We start from the raw sequence: 18,840 nt of genomic DNA, 5'->3' as shown, positions 1-18,840 counted from the left end.
TCCCATCCAAAGTGGGATGAATGCCGTCTCTCCAGACCAGGTTTTCCCCAGAAAGTTTGCCAATTATTAACGAAACCCACATTGTTTGCTGGACACCACCTGGACAGCCAGCGATTAAATGATGACATGCGGCTAAACATGTCATCACTGGTCAGATTTGGGAGGGGTCCAGAGAAAACTACGGAGTCCGACATCGTTTTTGCATATTCACACACCGAGGCAATCTCCACCATCTCCATGGAAATAGGACAGTAACTCCAATCTAGTGAAGTACAGTCTTTGTTGTGTTTCATTGGGTTGAGTAGTCATTCTCACTGGGAGTCATCCTCTATCATATATTAAATATATGTAACCCGTCTCCATTTTGTCTCTGTTGTGTCCCGAGTTGGAAAGGAGACGCAGGAGTCAGGACTGGATCTCTAAATCTTTACTTGGCAACTGTGGCAACAAACAGAAACACACAGAAATCGTGAGCTGTGTGTGTGAGCTAGAAAAGGCTTTTTAACTTATGAAATGTTACAATAAAATAATCAATTTTGCACAGTAAAATTAAATTACAAAAAATAACACAAATTGGTCCTTTAGACATGTTAGTTTCTGCTTTCAATGCTTCAGTATTTAAAGTTCAACAGGAAACAAAAAAATAAATGACATCTGTAATTCTGCTTTTTTAAAAATAGATTAAACAATTAGGCAACTAGAAAACCCACATTTCACTAACGTTACCTTGGTTTAACATTTAAATCCAAATAGACTCACATTCAGACCCAGAGATTAACACTCAAAACATTATTTAAACACAAACGAACAAACATCTCCACACCTGTGGCGATAGACAGAAATAAACTATCCTGGTGAAAAACAGAGCAGACTCTAGCGAGGGAAGACAGCAGTGAGCAGGCTAACTTAGCATGCTAATGCTAGAACGAAACTAATTAAAAAACTTAAATTAGCGATCTCAAGTCTCTGTGGGACTCATGCAGGACGAGTGGGACATTACACAGAGCAGCATACAGCAATTTGACCGCATTCAAATCACGAATAACAACTTTTAAGAACATACATCAGCAGAGAGCAACACAATTACGACTAACCTCTGGCCATGTTAGAAAAGGCTTTGACCGAAAGCGCACTTAAACAATTAATACTTTAGCTGTAAAATAAAATGACCCGGCTGCCATCAGTCACTTAGTCACAAAACCATACAAAATGATTGCTATCTGCTAACAATAGCTTATGTGATGGTAGCAATTTATCAGAGGGATGCTAACATTTGCTTCAAGGCTGTCCACTCGAGGTATGAAAATGAATTCAAATATCGTTCACATGCGTTATCTGGGACACTTAGCTCAAATAGAGTTTGGTTGACATGTCCTTTGTGGCTGTCTCATACATCCTCCTTGAAAATCATGCGCCCATGAGGGCACGTCTTTCATGATGTGCATGACTCATGACATGCCCACTACAAACCTGATTGGACGGACACTAGCGATAATCCTATTTTTCATTCTTCAAACTTGGCCGGTTGGTCGTTATGGGCGGGACGAAGCAAACTGGAAATAGGCAACTTTGAAATTTGAATCTGCCTACTAGTCTGAAGTCTGAAGCATGAAGTGACTTAAGTGCATTTCTAATGAAAATAAATAAATACATTATATAATATATATAAGGCTGCAACATGTGTAAATGTGAAAAAAGTTAAGGGGTCTGAACATAATATATATCTATATATATATAGTATGCTCAGACCCCTTAACTTTTTATATATACTATATATATATATATATATACATATATATATATATATATCCAATATCTCCAAATCTACAGGCATTTCATTGTTTGAAAGTCAAAACCTGTCAGAATACAGACTACGTTTTGTAAAACTGCATTATTTAAAGTGCACATTCCATAAAATAATATTTTAAATTGTCTTTCTACAGTAATGTACAGTTAAAAAACATAAAATCACTTTAACCACGCATGCTAAATAACCTGCAGTTTTGTGGAAATAATCACGGATTTCTGTAATTTTATATAAATTTCTTCATTACAATTATTAGGAAAGATCTGTAAAAGGACATCACATATGTAAAAGTACATTTGAATATGAAAAAGACGTTAAGTTGCTTTTAAAAACATAATAATAATGTAATCTTATTATGGTTAATATTTGTAATTTTAAGGGTAATTGTTTAAATTACTGCTAATGTTAATCTACAGTTATTGTCTTATTGAAAATGGTGATAAACCTGTGTAAAAAAAAAAAAAAAAAAAAACATTTTATACAAAATTACAGTGGAATGTATACCATATAAATCGTAAAAATTTAAATTACTCCCAATATCTGTAAATATACAGGCATTTTATTGTTTAAAAAAGCAAAAATCTGTAAGAATACAGAATACTTTCTGTAAAATTACATTATTTAATGTGCACTTTTTGTAAAATAATATACTTTAAGTTGTCTTTATACAGTAATGTACAGTAAATTACTTTTGTGTTTGTACAAATACTACTCATTACCTCTAAAAAAACATAAAATCACCTTAACCACACATGCTGAATGACCTGCAATTTTATGGAAAACACTACAGATTTCTGTAATTTTACGTACATTTCTTCATTATCATTATCAAGAAAGATCTGTAAAATGACATCACATTTTATGTAAAATTACATTTGAATATGAAAGAAATATGTTAAATTACCTTTAAAACACATAGTAATAATGTAATATTATATTATTGGTAATTACATGTAATTCTAAACGTAAATATTTAAATTACTGCTAGTATCTGTTAATTTACAGTTATTACATTGTCTTATGGAAAATGGTGGTGAACCTGTAAAAACATACAGAAAATTGTATGTAAAATTAGAGTTAAATGTGTACAAATACAATAAATTGTCATTAAAAAACATAATATTAATGTAATCTTAAATTATGGTTGATTAACTTTAATTTTAAACATAAAACCTGAAATTACTGAAAATATCTGTAAATCTACTAGTACTTCATTGTTTTGTTGGAAAAGAGGAAAAATTACAAAACATTTCCTGTAAAATTACATTTTTCTTTTACAGTGTACGACACCCTCTGTCCCTAGACCCTCGATTCAGATAAGAAAAAAAACACTTCCAACCCGAAACAGAAAACCCCTTTAAAACATGGAAAGAACAGGGAAAAGTGAAAAACAACATGCCTGAGATGACCAGCAGCCGAGGACCTGGATTGTTTGATCTGAGATGCCCAGTCTGGCAGCTGTGGATGCAGTACCAATGCAGAAAGAATGTCATGAGTAGTGTTCCGAGGATTTGCCTGAAATGTGGCCATTTTTTCTTGCTTCCCTGAGAAAGAGAGGATGTTAAGGTAATGCATTGGTTGCATATGGCTCATATGGGCTGAAATAGGAGTTGAGGCGGAAAATGTAAATAGGAAAAGAAAAGAAACTCCCAGTTGGTCTGTTTTGCTCTTTCGGAGCATGAATATGAGACAGTCAGAAGTGTGGATGGTAATGTCAGATAGACTGGAATGATAAGAGTCTATCATAGGGGATATGTAGCCTGAGCGTAGAGAACAAATACAGAGGCTTAGAAGGTCAGAGGTGAGTGACAAGCATCTAGCTGTGAGAGTGGGCTCCTGTTTACGCAAGCCTTTGATCAGCAGCTCGTTGAATGTCGTGGCTGAAAATAGAGGGACTGGTGTGGGGTGGAGATCCAGTTCTGGTGTCTGAATTTCTGAAACGAGTGACGAGACAGTGAATTGGCATGCGCATGAACCGCATGATAGCTGGGGAATGAAATTGCCCTTTGTTAAGGATCCCTACGACTGCCGAGAGTGTTTAGTATGGACTTCCTAGACCATTCATACCCCCAAAAAATGGCAGTTATGACAATGTGATATAGCTCATGAAGCGCGGATGAGGGAGAGTGGGACTTTGAGTCAAGGGCTTTGAACTCTCTGGGCCATGCAGAAGCGAACCATTTCCGTCTATGATAACCACCGAAACCTACGGAAGGAGCTGCGTCCGTGTAAAGTTGAACATCCACGGGTTGAGTGATGAAGTCGTCGTAGAAGAAAGAAATGCCATTCCAAGAAGAAAGGAAATGTTGCCACAAACACATTTCCATTTTGCATGCATCACCCAAAGCAACTCTATCATGGAGAGAGGGGATGGCTGCAGTTTTGGTTAAAAGATTGGACAGGAAAGATTTGGCTTGTGGAATTTTGCAAATGGCATGATTGGGGTGGCTGAGATGGGCCAGTAGCTGGTGTTTTGTGCATCTGTGTGCCAGAGGATAGTTTGACAGGGCAAAGATGTCTGAAAGGAAATGGAGTCCAGGTTGATGCCTGGAAGTGCTAGGCCCTGAGGTTTTCTCTACAGAGAGAGGGACTCCAAGTTCTGAAAAAGCTTGTGTAAGTAAGAGTAGTGAGCCCATGGTGAGGATGGTGGAGTGACAATGACGAAATTGTTGAGAAGATGAAGAATGTAGGGGAGGCTGTAATTGTTGGTCAGGATCCAGCACAGGGCTTCTGAAAGTGAGTCGAAGATCTTGGGACTACTTCTGCAGTCAAAGGTAAGGCGCACAGAAAAGTAATATGCTCCCATCCAGCAAACCCTGAAAAGATGGCATTAGTCTGGATGAATCGGCAAGACTATAGCCCTATTCGGACGGGATTAGTTTTACATAGCTACGTGGGGTAAAGTAATAATTACCAGAGATTTTAGTACTGTCCGAATGTGCCATGTCAGTAATCATTACTGCACGATGTCAGTAAAGATTACCGCGACTTTTACCTTCTGTAAAAGGGTCCCGAACAATTACCTCAAGTAATTCTAATCCTGTGTGAATAGGCCAGCAGTAAATGTGTGTTAGGGCTGTCAAAAAAAATTCGAATATATTCGAATATATATATTTTTTATGAGTTTGAACCTAAATTTGATAATTCGAATATCATTAATAATTAATTAATACTATCAATAATGTTGTATATCACGGCGAATCCCGTTCGGGCGGAGATGGCTCGCACACAAGCCGGGCCAGAGAGGGACGCAGCGACGGAGGGAGAGGCGCCCGCTGCGCCAACACCACCCACTGCGCTGTCCGCGATGTGTGACCTGTTTGGGGAGAGAGTGTTGCACCTGCTGCCTCCCTGCCTACCCTTTTTGAAGAAGAGATGAAACGTTACCAGAATGAGACACCACTACAAGTCGACCAGGATCCACTGTTGTGGTGGAGAACTATGCACTGAAGTATCCAAACATTGTTCAGATAGCGAGGCAGAAGTTGGTCATACCTGGCACTTCAGTGAGGTCAGAACGGGTGTTTTCATCCGAGTGTCACGTTCATATTGCGTCAGCATCTTTTTTTCATCATCATTCATCATTTTTTTGTTTTGTTTTTTTTGTTAAAAAAATAAAAAATAAAATTAATTAGAATATTATTCAAACTCTACTGAATTAATTCGAAAATATTCGAACTCAATTTCATGGTGCTTTTGACAGCCCTATAATACGCACATGACAACAGGAGGGGACGGCGGTGCGTGAATGGATTTACCCTCCCACTTATGGTACTTTTACTGATATTTCTTATCACGTGCAAATTGGCCATTAATATTACCGACGTCCCGTGGTAAAGTGACATTACCCCACATGCCCATGTAAAACTAATCCCGTCCGAATAGTGCTTATGAATGCACTTGTGATTCTGCTTTAGAAAGCCAGGCTCCATGGCCGGCCAAACGGATGAGGGTGATGGCATGATCAATTGTTGTGTTTTGCATAGAGAAATCTGGACTTGGGATGATGCTATTGATGCTTGGGATGTGTGAGCCATGTGGGGAAGACAGGTCTATAATTAGTGTCTTTTTTCCGGAATATTTTCATGTGGTAACGCCTATTGGGCTGATGTGAAACACTGGGAAAGGAAAACTGTCGAATGGGCCTATCATGAATTCATCTTTGACTTCTTTAGTTACTAGGGTATCTACGGTGTGAGGTTCTAAGAGGGCAGACTGCAGGTTGTGGCAGACATAAGAAGTGCTAGAAAGTACTACTAGACCTGGATGGAAACCGTATGTGAAGCCACTGATGAGAAAGTTAAGGTATTGTTTATCTGGGTGGTTTTGTCGAACAGTGGCAAGGACATTTACCTTAACAGGTGTGCTGAGATGCAGTGCTAGTCAGTCTGCAGGTGTAGTTGGATTGTGGGGGCAGGTGCTCATGCCACAGAGGGAGTAGACGTGCAGAAGGTGGCAGTTAAAAAGAGAACAGCCCAGGTGGTTGAAGTATTGCACATCATCCTGCCTCCCTGGTAAGGGATTGGCCTTCCCTGTTTGTCAACTCCCTTTGGCATGGGAACATTAATTGCAGGGCGTATTTCTGCGGGCCTGTGATAGATGGTTAAAGACGAGGCGTTGCATGAGGAAGAGGGACATGAGCGTGGTGGTGGAACAGTGACTGCATGCTGTGGCAGGGTGGGAGGGGGCTCTGCATAGCTCGCAAGAGAGAGATGTGTGGGCTGCAGAGATGCGGCAGTAAAGCTCAGAGTCGAGGGCAGGCCAGTACATTCCCCAGTTGAATTACTGTATTCGGCCAGCTGCCTGATTGGTGAAATGAACGTGATAACTATAGAAGCCTTTGCCTCCAAATCCTAAGGCCATGTCTAGCATGATGGACATCTAAGTTGGAGCAGGAAAAGCTTAGCAGATAATGCTGTGGTACAGAAAAAATGCAAGGGCAAATTCTGCTGCTATTAAGTCCTGGGATCTTGAGGGTAATGGATGCCGGAGTTGCACTAATGGAAGATTAGTCTGCATTTCCCTAGGTTGGCTAGTGTCGATAATGGATAGATGGAGAAGCTGGGCTAAATCTATATAATTACCGGATAGAATTTGCTGGTGTAATTCCTGAACTGATGAAGCTGGCTGAGTGGGTGGTGCTGCTGTGGCTAGAGTGTAGTTATTCACACAAGGAGAAAAAACATTTGGGTGTTGGGGAAGGGAGGGGGTGGGGAGGGGTAGTGTGGGGGGCAAGGATAGACCAGTTAGAAATGGAGGAGGCGGCAACTTGATTAGCCTGTGGTGGGGTCCTTTGAGTTACTGGACGGGTCTCTTGTGCTGCGGTGTTGTTGGCTATGATGGAAAAGGTAGGAGCAGGAGCCATGTTATTGTATATGGCAGAGGGAAGGGTAGAGGGAGGGATGATGTGAAAAAGGAAGTATGTGCACAGGGATTTTGTGAAGCCTGGTAACACAGGGATGAGAAGAAAGCTGAGATTATTTGAGAAAAGTCAGACACAGAGGGAGCAGGTACGGGGGGGTAATACGACCTGGTGATGCAGGTTGTGGCCCTGGAGGCTGCAGAGGCCCAGTGACGTCATTTGAAATGACACTGGTGGTGATTGGCTCTGGTGTGGAAGTGCAGCAGGCTCAGAGATAGTTGCTGATGGAAGCTGAGTGGAGCTTGAACAAAGCTGCTTTGTTGTCGTTGCAGTGGAAGGGAATGCCTTTTCCTATCAGGAATCGTTGAAGGTGGGCGACAGTCCATTCTCTGATGCCAGGCTCTGTGAATGTGGAGACGGCCGCGTTGAAAAGGAGGGTGTGCCACGGGTGTGCCGTGGTGGATAACTGGGGGCTGTACCAGAGGAAGATTGCTGCTGTTGCCGGCGTTGGTGCCGGCTCCTTCATCTGTGTGTGTCACTATGTTTGACCCTCATGGAAGGAGGAGAGGAGCCCGGAGATTGATCGGAATTTGGAGAGATCTCATTAGGCAACACTGACCTGAGACGGCTTGATCTCGGTACTGTTACTGCTGAGCACAGACGGCTCTGCTGAGAGGCTTGGCTGTGGTCTGCTTGCTCTGTCGTGGTGTCAGGATACTCTGTTTCGAACGGATCATTGTACAAATCGTTCTCTAAATCAGGTGGGTTGATTTGTAATTCAGGATCCATAAGTTGATTCTTTTGAAATCTAAGTTTAAGTAGTGATGATGATAATAGCGATTCCTGCTTCGGCACGCCCACAATCACGTGATTACTGAGAGCGAGGCCTCGTTACAGGCAGTCCTGAGGCTTTTTCAGGTCTTCCACTTAGATGCAGTTCTGACACACAGCCAGCAGATGTCACTTTTCTGACTGTATGAAATGCTTCAAAGCAGTGTGTCATTCTTGAAGCAGTTGTGTCAAAGTGCTTCACAGCTTCACGAAGCTTCAATTTCACCATCATCACTAAGTTTCGGCTTAAATTTGATAATGCATTCAGACGTGAAGACGTCTGTTCTTGAGAAATCTGAGACAAACGGAGCAGGCTGGGTTGACCAGGTATAAGTAGGCTTGACAGGTAATCAGGGGTGTGGTTGAGGCGTGGCCCTGCTCTTGAACCTAAGTTAATTAACTTTATAACATGAAAAGTACTCCTTCCTTAAAAGATATACTGTTTACTCATCTGCATCACTTACAATATGTTACTACCCACCCCTGAAGCAAAGTAGCAGGTGGCACCTTAGATAGCCTCGGCCACCAGTGTGTGAATGTGTGTGTGAATGGATGAAGGTGACATGTGGTGCTTTGAGTGGTCAGAAGACAAGAAAGGGTCTGTACAAGTGCAAGTCCATTCACCATAAAATTAAACTATTGCTGCTGCGCCTTTAAACTGGAAACAAACTAACAACAGCTCTCCAGTTCAAATATAATTGGCATTTAAAAGTTGCATTGGTGCTCCGTGGTAGATGACTAAAAGCTCGCAATTCCATATTTTATTTATCAACCAATCAATCAATCAATTTTATTTATAAAGCCCAATATCACAAATCACAATTTGCCTCACAGGGCTTTACAGCATACGACATCCCTCTGTCCTTAGGGCCCTCACAGCAGATGAGGAAAAACTCCCCCCCAAAACAAAAAAAACCTTTTACGGGAGAAAAAACGGTAGAAACCTCAGGAAGAGCAACTGAGGAGGGATCCCTCTTCCAGGATGGACAGACGTGCAATAGATGTCGTACAGAACAGATCAACATGATAAATTAACAGTAATCCGTATGACACAATGAGACAGAAATGACAGTAGCTTACAACAGCAATAATGAAAGTAATAATATTATAATTAATATTACAGGCTATTTTGGTACAATATGTTGAAAGTATATATTAATATCTGATAGTATACATGTGTGACAATAATCATATGTGTATAATAACAGTAGAAGTATGACTAATGATAACAGCAGCAGCAGGAGGCACCTGGCAGGACCACTATCCAGGCACCGCTGTGATATAAGTTAAGCTGCGAGACAGTGGAGCTCAAAGGCTCCAGAGAAGAAGTTGAGTTAGTGACATGCAGTATGGCTGAGTTAGCAAGATGCAGTAACAGGACATGAGAGAGAGAGAGAGAGAGAAGGAGAGAAGGTGCCCGGTGTATTATAGGAGGTCCCCTGGCAGACTAGGACTAAGTCAGCCTAACTAGGGGCTGGTACAAGGCAAGCCTGAGCCGGCCCTAACTATAAGCTTTATCAAAGAGGAAAGTCTTAAGTCTAGTCTTAAATGTGGAGATGGTGTCTGCCTCCCGGACTGCAACAGGGAGATGATTCCACAGGAGAGGAGCCTGTTAGCTGAAGGCTCTGGCTCCTGATCTACTTTTGGAGACTTTAGGGACCAACAGTAACCCTGCATTCTCAGAGCGCAGTGTTCTGGTGGGATAATATGGCACTATGAGCTATCTAAGATATGACGGAGCCTGACCATTTAGAGCTTTATAAGTTAACAGTAGGATTTTAAATTCAATTCTGGATTTTACAGGGAGCCAGTGCAGAGAAGCTAAAACAGGAGAAATATGATCTCGTTTCTTAGTTCCTGTTAATACACATGCCGCTGCATTCTGAATTAGCTGGAGATTTTTTAAAGACTTATTAGAGCTACCTGATAAAAGGGAGTTACAGTAATCCAGCCTAGAGGTAACAAAAGCGTGGACCAATTTTTCTGCATTTTTATGGGTCAGGATGGGCCTAATTTTCGCAATATTACGCAGATGAAAAAATGCAGTCCGTGAGATTTGTTTTAAATGAGAATTAAAAGACAAATCTTGGTCAAATATTAATCCTAGGTTTCTTACGGTATTATGTTTCGAAGTCATAGTGATGTTCCATGGTTGCAAAATTTAACTAAATAGTTGTCTGGAGTACTGCAAATAACACACACTTCACCCTTTCACATATGATCGCTCAGGAGAAAGTGATCTGGATAGGAGGAGGAGTGTGTGTTACGTATCATGTTTGTGTGTCTATTGTGTGTGTGTCCGTGAGTGGGAGAGAAAGTTAAAACACTGAATGATTCCCATGCCAGTGGCTTAGAAAAATGACTTGACGATTTATACTCAATGTTTGCAATACAGTCAATGTTATACATCCTACATAGAACAAGCCACAAAACATTGAGTATGTTTGATGTATCGCCCACCCCTAATCCAACCCTGGTCAGACAGTTAGATGTATTTCATGACCTGTTATGACCTGTTATGACTATGGGCCAGTCTGCAGTATTTGTGTATTATATACCAATGTGTGTCTGTGTGTGTGACAGTCTGTGTTGTTTGTTTTATCCGCAGCCTCTGCGGTAACACTTAATTACATGCAAACAGTCCACGTGGCTGAACTACAAACTGCCACACATCCAAAGAAAAACCTCTATTGACCCTGGAAGTAGCTTTTGACACATGTATTCCTTTCTGCCTTGTCCTCTTTGTTTGTGGGCATTCCTGACAGCAAGCAAAAAAAATAGTCCTTAAAACTGAATAAGGATGAATGTGTGTTTATAAGATAAAAAAAAGAAAAAAAAGCAGTCAAGGTCATGCCTTGTCGCTGTCTGCTCTGGAAGCTAATTTCATGTTAAATCATTAGGAATGGCAAAAATATAATTACTTTTGGCAAATTGAAATGATAAATTCCAAGGTCAAAGTTATGACTTTGTAAAGGGGCATGTAGCCAAATTTACACATCAACTTCAGTTTACTGTAAAAACAGCTGTAAAATGCCTTTTGTGGCTTTAGAGGATCTGGAAAATCCTTTGATGATGTCATCAGGGTTATCTTAATCTTAGAGATGAGAAATTTAGAACAGAAAGCTTGCAGTACCAGCAGAGGAAGTGGTGTCTCAGACCACATGGGCATAAACACATCAAGGGGGATCTAATGAAAGATGCTTTTATGTTGCATTATGGGAAATGTAGAATCCAGTGCTGTGGGAACTTGACCCATACTAAGGATTTTAAGTCAGGATATCTTGACTGCTACGGCATCATTTTTGACCACTCTTCTGTTTACCTGTCTCTTGCTACAAGTCATACTGAAAATATCATACTTATCTGCATAACTTAACCTTTTACTAAAACTGGCAGATAGAAAGTCAGAATGTTGAAATAAAATATGAGAGACGTAAGACGAGGGAGTAAGTCAAAATTAGGTCTTTTAAGCAAGAGTACCCAGATGGAAGATGGCGGACAAGGGCGCCGCCATATATCCAATCCATACCGGAAGTCCATACCGGAAGTTAATCTTCTTCGTGTCTACAATACTGGAAGTCCATACCGGAAGTTGCATACGTACCGGAAGTCCATACCAGAAGTCAGTTTTTTGTTTTGTTTTTTTCTCCAGAAGTCGGTTTTTAAGTCTGTTTTTTTTATAGTATTTATTTTAGCAATACATTTACAAACTTTGAAGCAGTCAACAATTATAAATAAATAAATATATATATATATATATATATATTGGTCAGGCGCCCCGAGCGGTTGGGGGGTTCAGTGCCTTGCTCAAGGGCACCTCGGCAGTGCCCAGGAGGTGAACTGGCACCTCTCCAGCCACCAGTCCACGCTCCATATTTGGTCCGGACGGGGACTCGAACAGGCGACCCTCTGGTTCCCAACCCAAGTCCCTATGGACTGAGCTACTGCCGTCCCCATTATGACATCATAACTTTGTCTTACAAATTTTTTATTTTTTTATTTTTTTTAAGTCAGAACTTATGGTTTCTGGTTACCAGGAGCTAAGATGAACACTGTCGCTGTGTTGGCTTGGGTATGGCTTAAATTTAAATAGGAAATGTATCAATTATCATTAATTAAATCAATACGGAGGGAGCAAATAACAAGGCTTCTAACAAGAATTAAGACACTGTGAAATCACTCCAACTCAACAATACATCACTCAAACAAAGGTACTTTACAAAGAGCAAAGGGACACACATTTTACTCAAGCATTTGATGCCATAGAGCTCAGAGTTCTGCTGCAGTCAGGGTCATGCACCATTAAAGAAGTTTACTGTCTAACCCTGGTTAGACAAAGAAATTAAAGACTCTATGAAAATGAGACATCAAATGAAAAAAACTGCAATCATAACAGGAAATAAATGTGACTGGGACCTCTATCGGAAAATGAGAAACTCTGTCACCAAACCTAACAAGAAAAAAAAGAAAATATATTTTGAAAATCGAGTTAATGAGGTAGGAAATGATAGTAAAAAACTATGGAATGTTTTAAATGATCTGACAGGTAAGAAAAACAAAACCAATCCATCGTTTCTGGAGGCAGATGATAAATTCATAACTAAGCCCGTAGAAATTGCAAATTATCTCAATGATTATTTCATTAGCAAACTAGACAAACTAAGAGAAAATATGCCTAATCTAAGTAATGATATATCTCACCTATTGATAAGAAATGAAATTATGAAAAGAAAAAACTCCAGGTTCAAACTGGGAAATGTAAACATAAATAAGGTAAAGAATTTCCTGAAAACTTGTAAAGACAAACCACCGGGTGTTGATGGCCTAGACAGCAGGCTTCTCAAACTAGCTGCTGATGATATTGCTCCTGCGTTAGCCCATATCATCAATTTAAGCTTTACGTGCTGTACATGTCCACAAGCATGGAAACAGACTAAAATAATTCCACTGCCAAAAAACAAGAAACTGCCTTTCTCTAGTTCAAATAGTCGTCCTATAAGTTTATTACATGTGTTAGGAAAAATGATGGAAACTATTGTATATGAACAAGTTAATAACTATTTATCCACGAATAACTTAATCTGTGACTTTCAACATGCATACAGAAAGGCTCACTCCACTGCAATGGCACTGACTCACATGTCTGATGATTGGCTCAGAGGGATTGAAAAGAAAAACATGGTTGGTGCTGTATTTTTAGACTTCTCTGCTTCTTTCGATATCATTGACCATGATTTATTACTAAAAAAAAACATTCCTGTTATGGCTTTGAGCAATCAGTGCTTATCTGGTTTTATAGTTATCTATCAAACAGAACACAAACAGTATTTTTTAACAGCAGCTATTCTGAGATTAGAACTACGACATGTGGAGTGCCCCAAGGGAGTTGTCTTGGTCCTTTATTATTCACTGTTTTCACAAATGATTTACCGTATATCTTAAATAAAGCTAACAAAGCAATGTATGCTGATGATTCCACCATATACACATCAGCACTCACAAATAATGAATTAGAAATCATTTTAAACAAGGAATTACAAGCTGTAGCGGAATGGGTGAAGACAAACAAGCTAGTCCTGAATGTATCGAAAACTAACTGCATGATTCTTGGGTCAAATTACATTATTGATAGGAATCCTGTGTTAAATATTAAAATTAATGACATCACCGTAAATCATGTGCATGAGACCAAACTTCTGGGCATGACAGTAGACAATAAATTATCATGGAAGAAACACATCAATAATATGATTGCAAAGATGGGTAGAGGCATATCTATTATGAGAAGACACACTACCTTTCTGACTCCAAATATCATGAATAGAGCAATTTAAGCACTAATATTAATGCATCTCGACTATTGCCCAGCAGTTTGGCCAAATGCCACTGGAGATATGTTAAACAAACTACAACGTATGCAAAATAGAGCTACCCATACAGTACTCAAGTGTGACTATAGAACAAATATCATTTCAATGCATAAGAATCTAAACTGGCTATTGGTCAAAGACAGAAATATATGTTTTAAAATCACCATTTATTTTGTTCAAGAACCTTTCCTTCAGTGCAGAAAATCATAAATACATCACCAGGCATGCAGCTGTGGGTAACTTTACAATGCCTAAAGCAAGATCAAACACCATCAAAAGCACTGTTCTTTACAGAGGTATGAAAGAATGGAATTCATTGCCTAAACTATCAAACTCACCACTAACATAAATCAATTTAAAATATTAATAAAACAGCATCTATCAAAGTAGGGAATAATTTTATATGTATGATATATGATATATATGGTATAGTAATGTAGTGTGTATATATGTATGTATATGTATGATATGTACGTACACATATATATATATATATATATGTATGTATATATATATATATATATATATATATATATATATATGCAGCAAAACTGCAGCTATTCTTCCTGGGGTCCAACAAAAATTATACATACAAAGAAAAACCTAAGAAAAACATTGTAAAAGCATTAAAAAACAAAAACAAACAAAACAATGTGAGCTTCACACTTCATCATATCTTAATATACCCATACATACAAAACATTATATACTATATATCTATATATATATAGATATATAGTATATAATGTTATGTGTATAATATAATGTTTCATAATAGGAAGAATAGTTGCAGTTTTGCTGCAGCTAATGGGGATCTTAATAAACTAAACTAAACTAAACTGTTGTGTAGGAAAGCAGCCATCCATGCATGGAAAGGCAGATTTGAAACCACTGTAAAAAAAATCAGTTATTAAGACAAAAATCTGAAAATACACATATTGCATCTAGACAGCATGGAGATGTTGGTGATTTGTTTGTAACAGTGATTGATTTGCTCCATAAGTGAATAACTGATGTTTAAAATTGCCATTGTCTCCAATTGTTCACATTAGAGCAAAATTCAAAATGCTGTCAAAAATTCAGTTTTTGAGATAAAATTCTGAAATTTGCCACACATCATCTACCATGACTCTAGAATTTTGAACATTGAAGATTTATTTAGCAAGAATTTGCATGTATATGTTTACAGTACCGTTTACAGTCAAACATTTTGATGCACTGTAGGCTCAATTTTTGATAAATCAAAAATCTGAGAAACATAGTTTTTGTAGGACAGTCTGAAGGTGCTCTGTAGCAAGTGTGGTGTCAATTGAGCAATAATTGTGGGAGGAGATAGGTTTAAGAAGTTTTACAGTTTTTGAAAAAAACAGAGTGATGAACTTCATAATTTTTAATAGGTTTAAATGTACAAAAGTTCCTTCAGTATTGGGGCTACAGTTTGATGAAAGTTGTGAAGTTGTAGCACGTATGGTTGATTTGTTATGAATTTTCAAAGTTTTGAACTTTAGACACTTGCTGTAGCGCCACCATCAGGACTATTGGCTTGAGTTTACAGCTGAGGATATCTGGCATGAGACTGTGAGTTTTCACCCATGGGAAGTATGATTTCCTCAGAAGAAGAAAGAAGAAGAATACCTAGGATTACAATAGTGTCCTGGCAGCTTAGCTGCTGGACCCTAATAATTAGTGCTTACTGATACCTTGTGGTCAAAGTGGATAAAGGAGTTTATACTACTGCAGACCTAAAATAATGGACTGATATCTCACCTTTAAGAAATCAGTAGGGACAGTGTCAACTTTATATGAATGTGTAAACAGTGTGAGAGTCTGGTAGTTGCATGGTGTAAATGATTGTGTATATAAAATTGTGTTGGGTGACATGAAAAAAAAAGAAAAGAAATACACTGTCTAAACTTTATTGATTTAATTGCTGATGTGTTACCGAATGCACCACGGTGTCACGTGACTATCTGGTACTCACAACCCAACGTGTTCGTTAGTGTGCTGGCTGGTGAGTGACATCAGCCAGTGGTTTTGCATATCGCCCAGAGGGCGTTTCAGGCCATGTTGAAGGCTACTTAAAATAGCACGTTTTATGTTCTTTTATAGTCCTTTTATTGTATTTTTGTTGTAGTTTAGCCTATCTTATTGTTGTGGTTGGGGCTGGGGCTGGGCTAGTTTTGTGTGCAACCGTAACCAAGAGTGTCATATCGTTTAGTGACTTCCCTCAGTAGCAAGAATAATAGAGTTAACTTCAGGGTTGCTTGCACGCGAAAACACTTGTTTCTGTCACGCTGTGTCGAGCTGTGCCTGTATACTATAAAACAGTTACATCAGGCTATCTGGTTAAACCTCTGATCGGGGTATCCACTTTAACAACCGTTGCTGGGTCTGAATACCGACGGTTGGAGAAATGGCAAAAGTATGGTTTGATTATTTTGAGGTCGGACTAATAGATCTCAAAAAATAGGAATCTATGATCAGACTAATGGATAGTCGAAGTATAGGGTGGCCGGACTGACGTCACGCACTCTTTCCCAAATTGATTGGCAACATGTCGGTGAAAATTCTCAGTCATCCTGGTCATGGTAATCATAAGTGCTTTATCGTAGGCAACTGGACTTGCTTGCGTTTCTTGAAAATGTTTCGCCTCTCATCCAAGAAGCTTCTTCAGTTCTGAATGACTGCAACTCTGTACCAGTCATTTAGAGCTGAGGAAGCTTCTTGGAGGAAGGATACAAGGGATTGGACTCCAGTTTTTGTTCCTCTCAATCTACAAACATTGACTATTACGTAAAGATAAGAGAGAACACAAAACTGAGGCTGGCGTCTGCAGCACCACCTTAGCTTAACTTATATTTCAGCTAATTTTGCTCATTGTGAGGTTCATAGAATTACGCAAGCCTTGTTCTGTCCATTTGGTAAAGAAATGTAAAGCAGCAGAAAAAGTTCTGAGGGGAAAATCCTTGACCGACTGTATTTGATTTCTTTTCTGTTTGGTTATTCAGTAGTCTCCTCATATTTGTTCTCTCTATGTTCTCTCCTCTCTTTGGTTCTGTTGTTGTTGCTTGCCTCACAAGAGGCTCCCTGCCTGATGAAATTTTCAATGCCTCATTGCTCCTTCAGGTAACCTTGGCTCCAAACTAGTAGAGTATAAGGAAGAGATGTACATCACCTCAGACTGTGGGAGGACGTGGAGACAGGTACATCCTCTCATTCCCTGCTTCTTTTTCCCTCTCTTCACTCCCTCTTTGCTGTTCCTCTCCTAATCCTTTCTACACTTTCCCTCTGCTCTCACAGACATTGCACAATCTTAGGAGATTAAGAAAAAAATCCACTTATATATCTGTCCATTTTTTTTCTCCAAACTGTAGACCACTGCATGACTTGTACCATTTTGGATGTTACTTTTTCAAGAACACTTCTGAAATGTTTTGCTTTTCATGATTTGGACAGACGTAAACACATTATTACATTAGTTAAATTATGACCACATTCATTTCACAACAAACCTTTATATGTTGCTTCTTTTAAGGTTTTCGAAGAAGAACATCACATCCTGTACCTGGACCACGGTGGGGTTATTGTTGCCATCAAAGATACCTCTATTCCACTCAAGATACTTAAGTAAGATTACTGTTACTTTATGTCAACATATCAGCAGCAATCTTTAACGCTGTAACACTCCCTTTACCAGGATGAGATCATTATAGCATTTCAAAATATATATTAAATGTAGTATTATGAAAAAGTAAAACAGTAGAGATTCAACACTGTAGTGTGAATAAAAACAACAGTGAAGAAAGCCGATAAGAACAATAGAAGAGATGAAGATAAACAGTGTAAAATGAAAAAATCTGAATAAATCTCAAATGATCTCATGAATCTTGTATGATACTCATAAAACAAGCAAAACCAAAAGCTGGGCTAAAGCTAAGATAGGTTACCATGCATATACACACTTGATCTACGTTAAGAGCTCAGTGTATTCATTATTATCCTGAGATGGTTAGGGCTCTTTTTATGCCTCTGCGTCGGCGATAGCCATGGCCACAGTTCATGTCCATGGTTGTACATTCGTCCATCCCATTCTTGTGAACGCAATATCTCAAGAATGCCATGAAGGAATTTCTCAACAATAAACCAATTAGATTTTGGTGGTCATAGTTCAAAGGTCAAAGTCATTGTGAGCTTCTCTCTCATTCTTGTGAACATGATATGTCAATGTTACCTTGAGGGTAAACTTTTTTTTTTTTTTTTTTTTAAAGATATTTTTTTGGGCATTTTGCCCTGAATGGACAGGACAGCCAAGTGTGAAAGGGGGAGAGAGACAGAGGGGATGACATGCAGCAAAGGGCCACACGCTGGACTCGAACTGACTGGGCAGTTCAAGTCCAGCTCAGTCCATAGGGACTTGGGTTGGGAACCGGAGGGTTGCCTGTTCAAGTCCCCATCCGGAGCGTGTACTGGTAGCTGGTGTCAGTTCACCTCCTGGGCACTGCCGAGGTGCCGCAGAGACCCCCCCCCCCCAACCGCTCGGGGCACCTGACCCCTCACTCTGACATCCCACTTAGTGCATGTATAGGTCCTGTTTGTGCATGTGGGTGTTCAGACCTGTGTGTAATTGACAGCAAAAGTGAAAAAAATTTAATTTCCCCTCAGGGATAAATAAAGTACACTGAACAAAAATAAAAACGCAACACTTTTGTTTTTGCTCCCATTTTTCATGAGCTGAACTCAAAGATCTAAAACATTTTCTATACACACAAAAGATTTCCCTCAAATATTGTTCACAAATCTGTCTAAATCTGTGTTAGTGAGCACTTCTCCTTTGCCGAGATAATCCATCCCACCTCACAGGTGTGGCATATCAAGATGCTGATTAGACAGCATGATTATTGCACAGGTGTGCCTTAGGCTGGCCACAATAAAAGGCCACTCTAAAATGTTCAGTTTTATCACACAGCACA

The 18,840-nt window shown here is 39.3% G+C and overlaps 1 protein-coding gene across 1 annotated transcript in view; it reads left to right on the top strand.

Annotated features, from left to right (window-relative positions):
• Positions 1-18,840, top strand: part of sorcs2 (sortilin-related VPS10 domain containing receptor 2) — a 195,905-nt gene that overhangs the window by 94,801 nt on the left and 82,264 nt on the right. Inside the window, exons 5-6 of the mRNA XM_050066937.1 lie at positions 16,997-17,073; positions 17,406-17,497. Of these exons, the coding sequence (XP_049922894.1) occupies positions 16,997-17,073; positions 17,406-17,497 (169 nt within the window). The remainder of the gene's footprint in view (positions 1-16,996; positions 17,074-17,405; positions 17,498-18,840) is intronic.

Source organism: Epinephelus moara, chromosome 17 (genome assembly GCF_006386435.1).
Source record: "Epinephelus moara isolate mb chromosome 17, YSFRI_EMoa_1.0, whole genome shotgun sequence".
NCBI classification, from domain to species: domain Eukaryota; kingdom Metazoa; phylum Chordata; class Actinopteri; order Perciformes; family Serranidae; genus Epinephelus; species Epinephelus moara.
The sequence above is the reverse complement of the archived record's forward strand: the minus strand, read 5'-3'. Positions and strand labels throughout refer to the sequence as shown.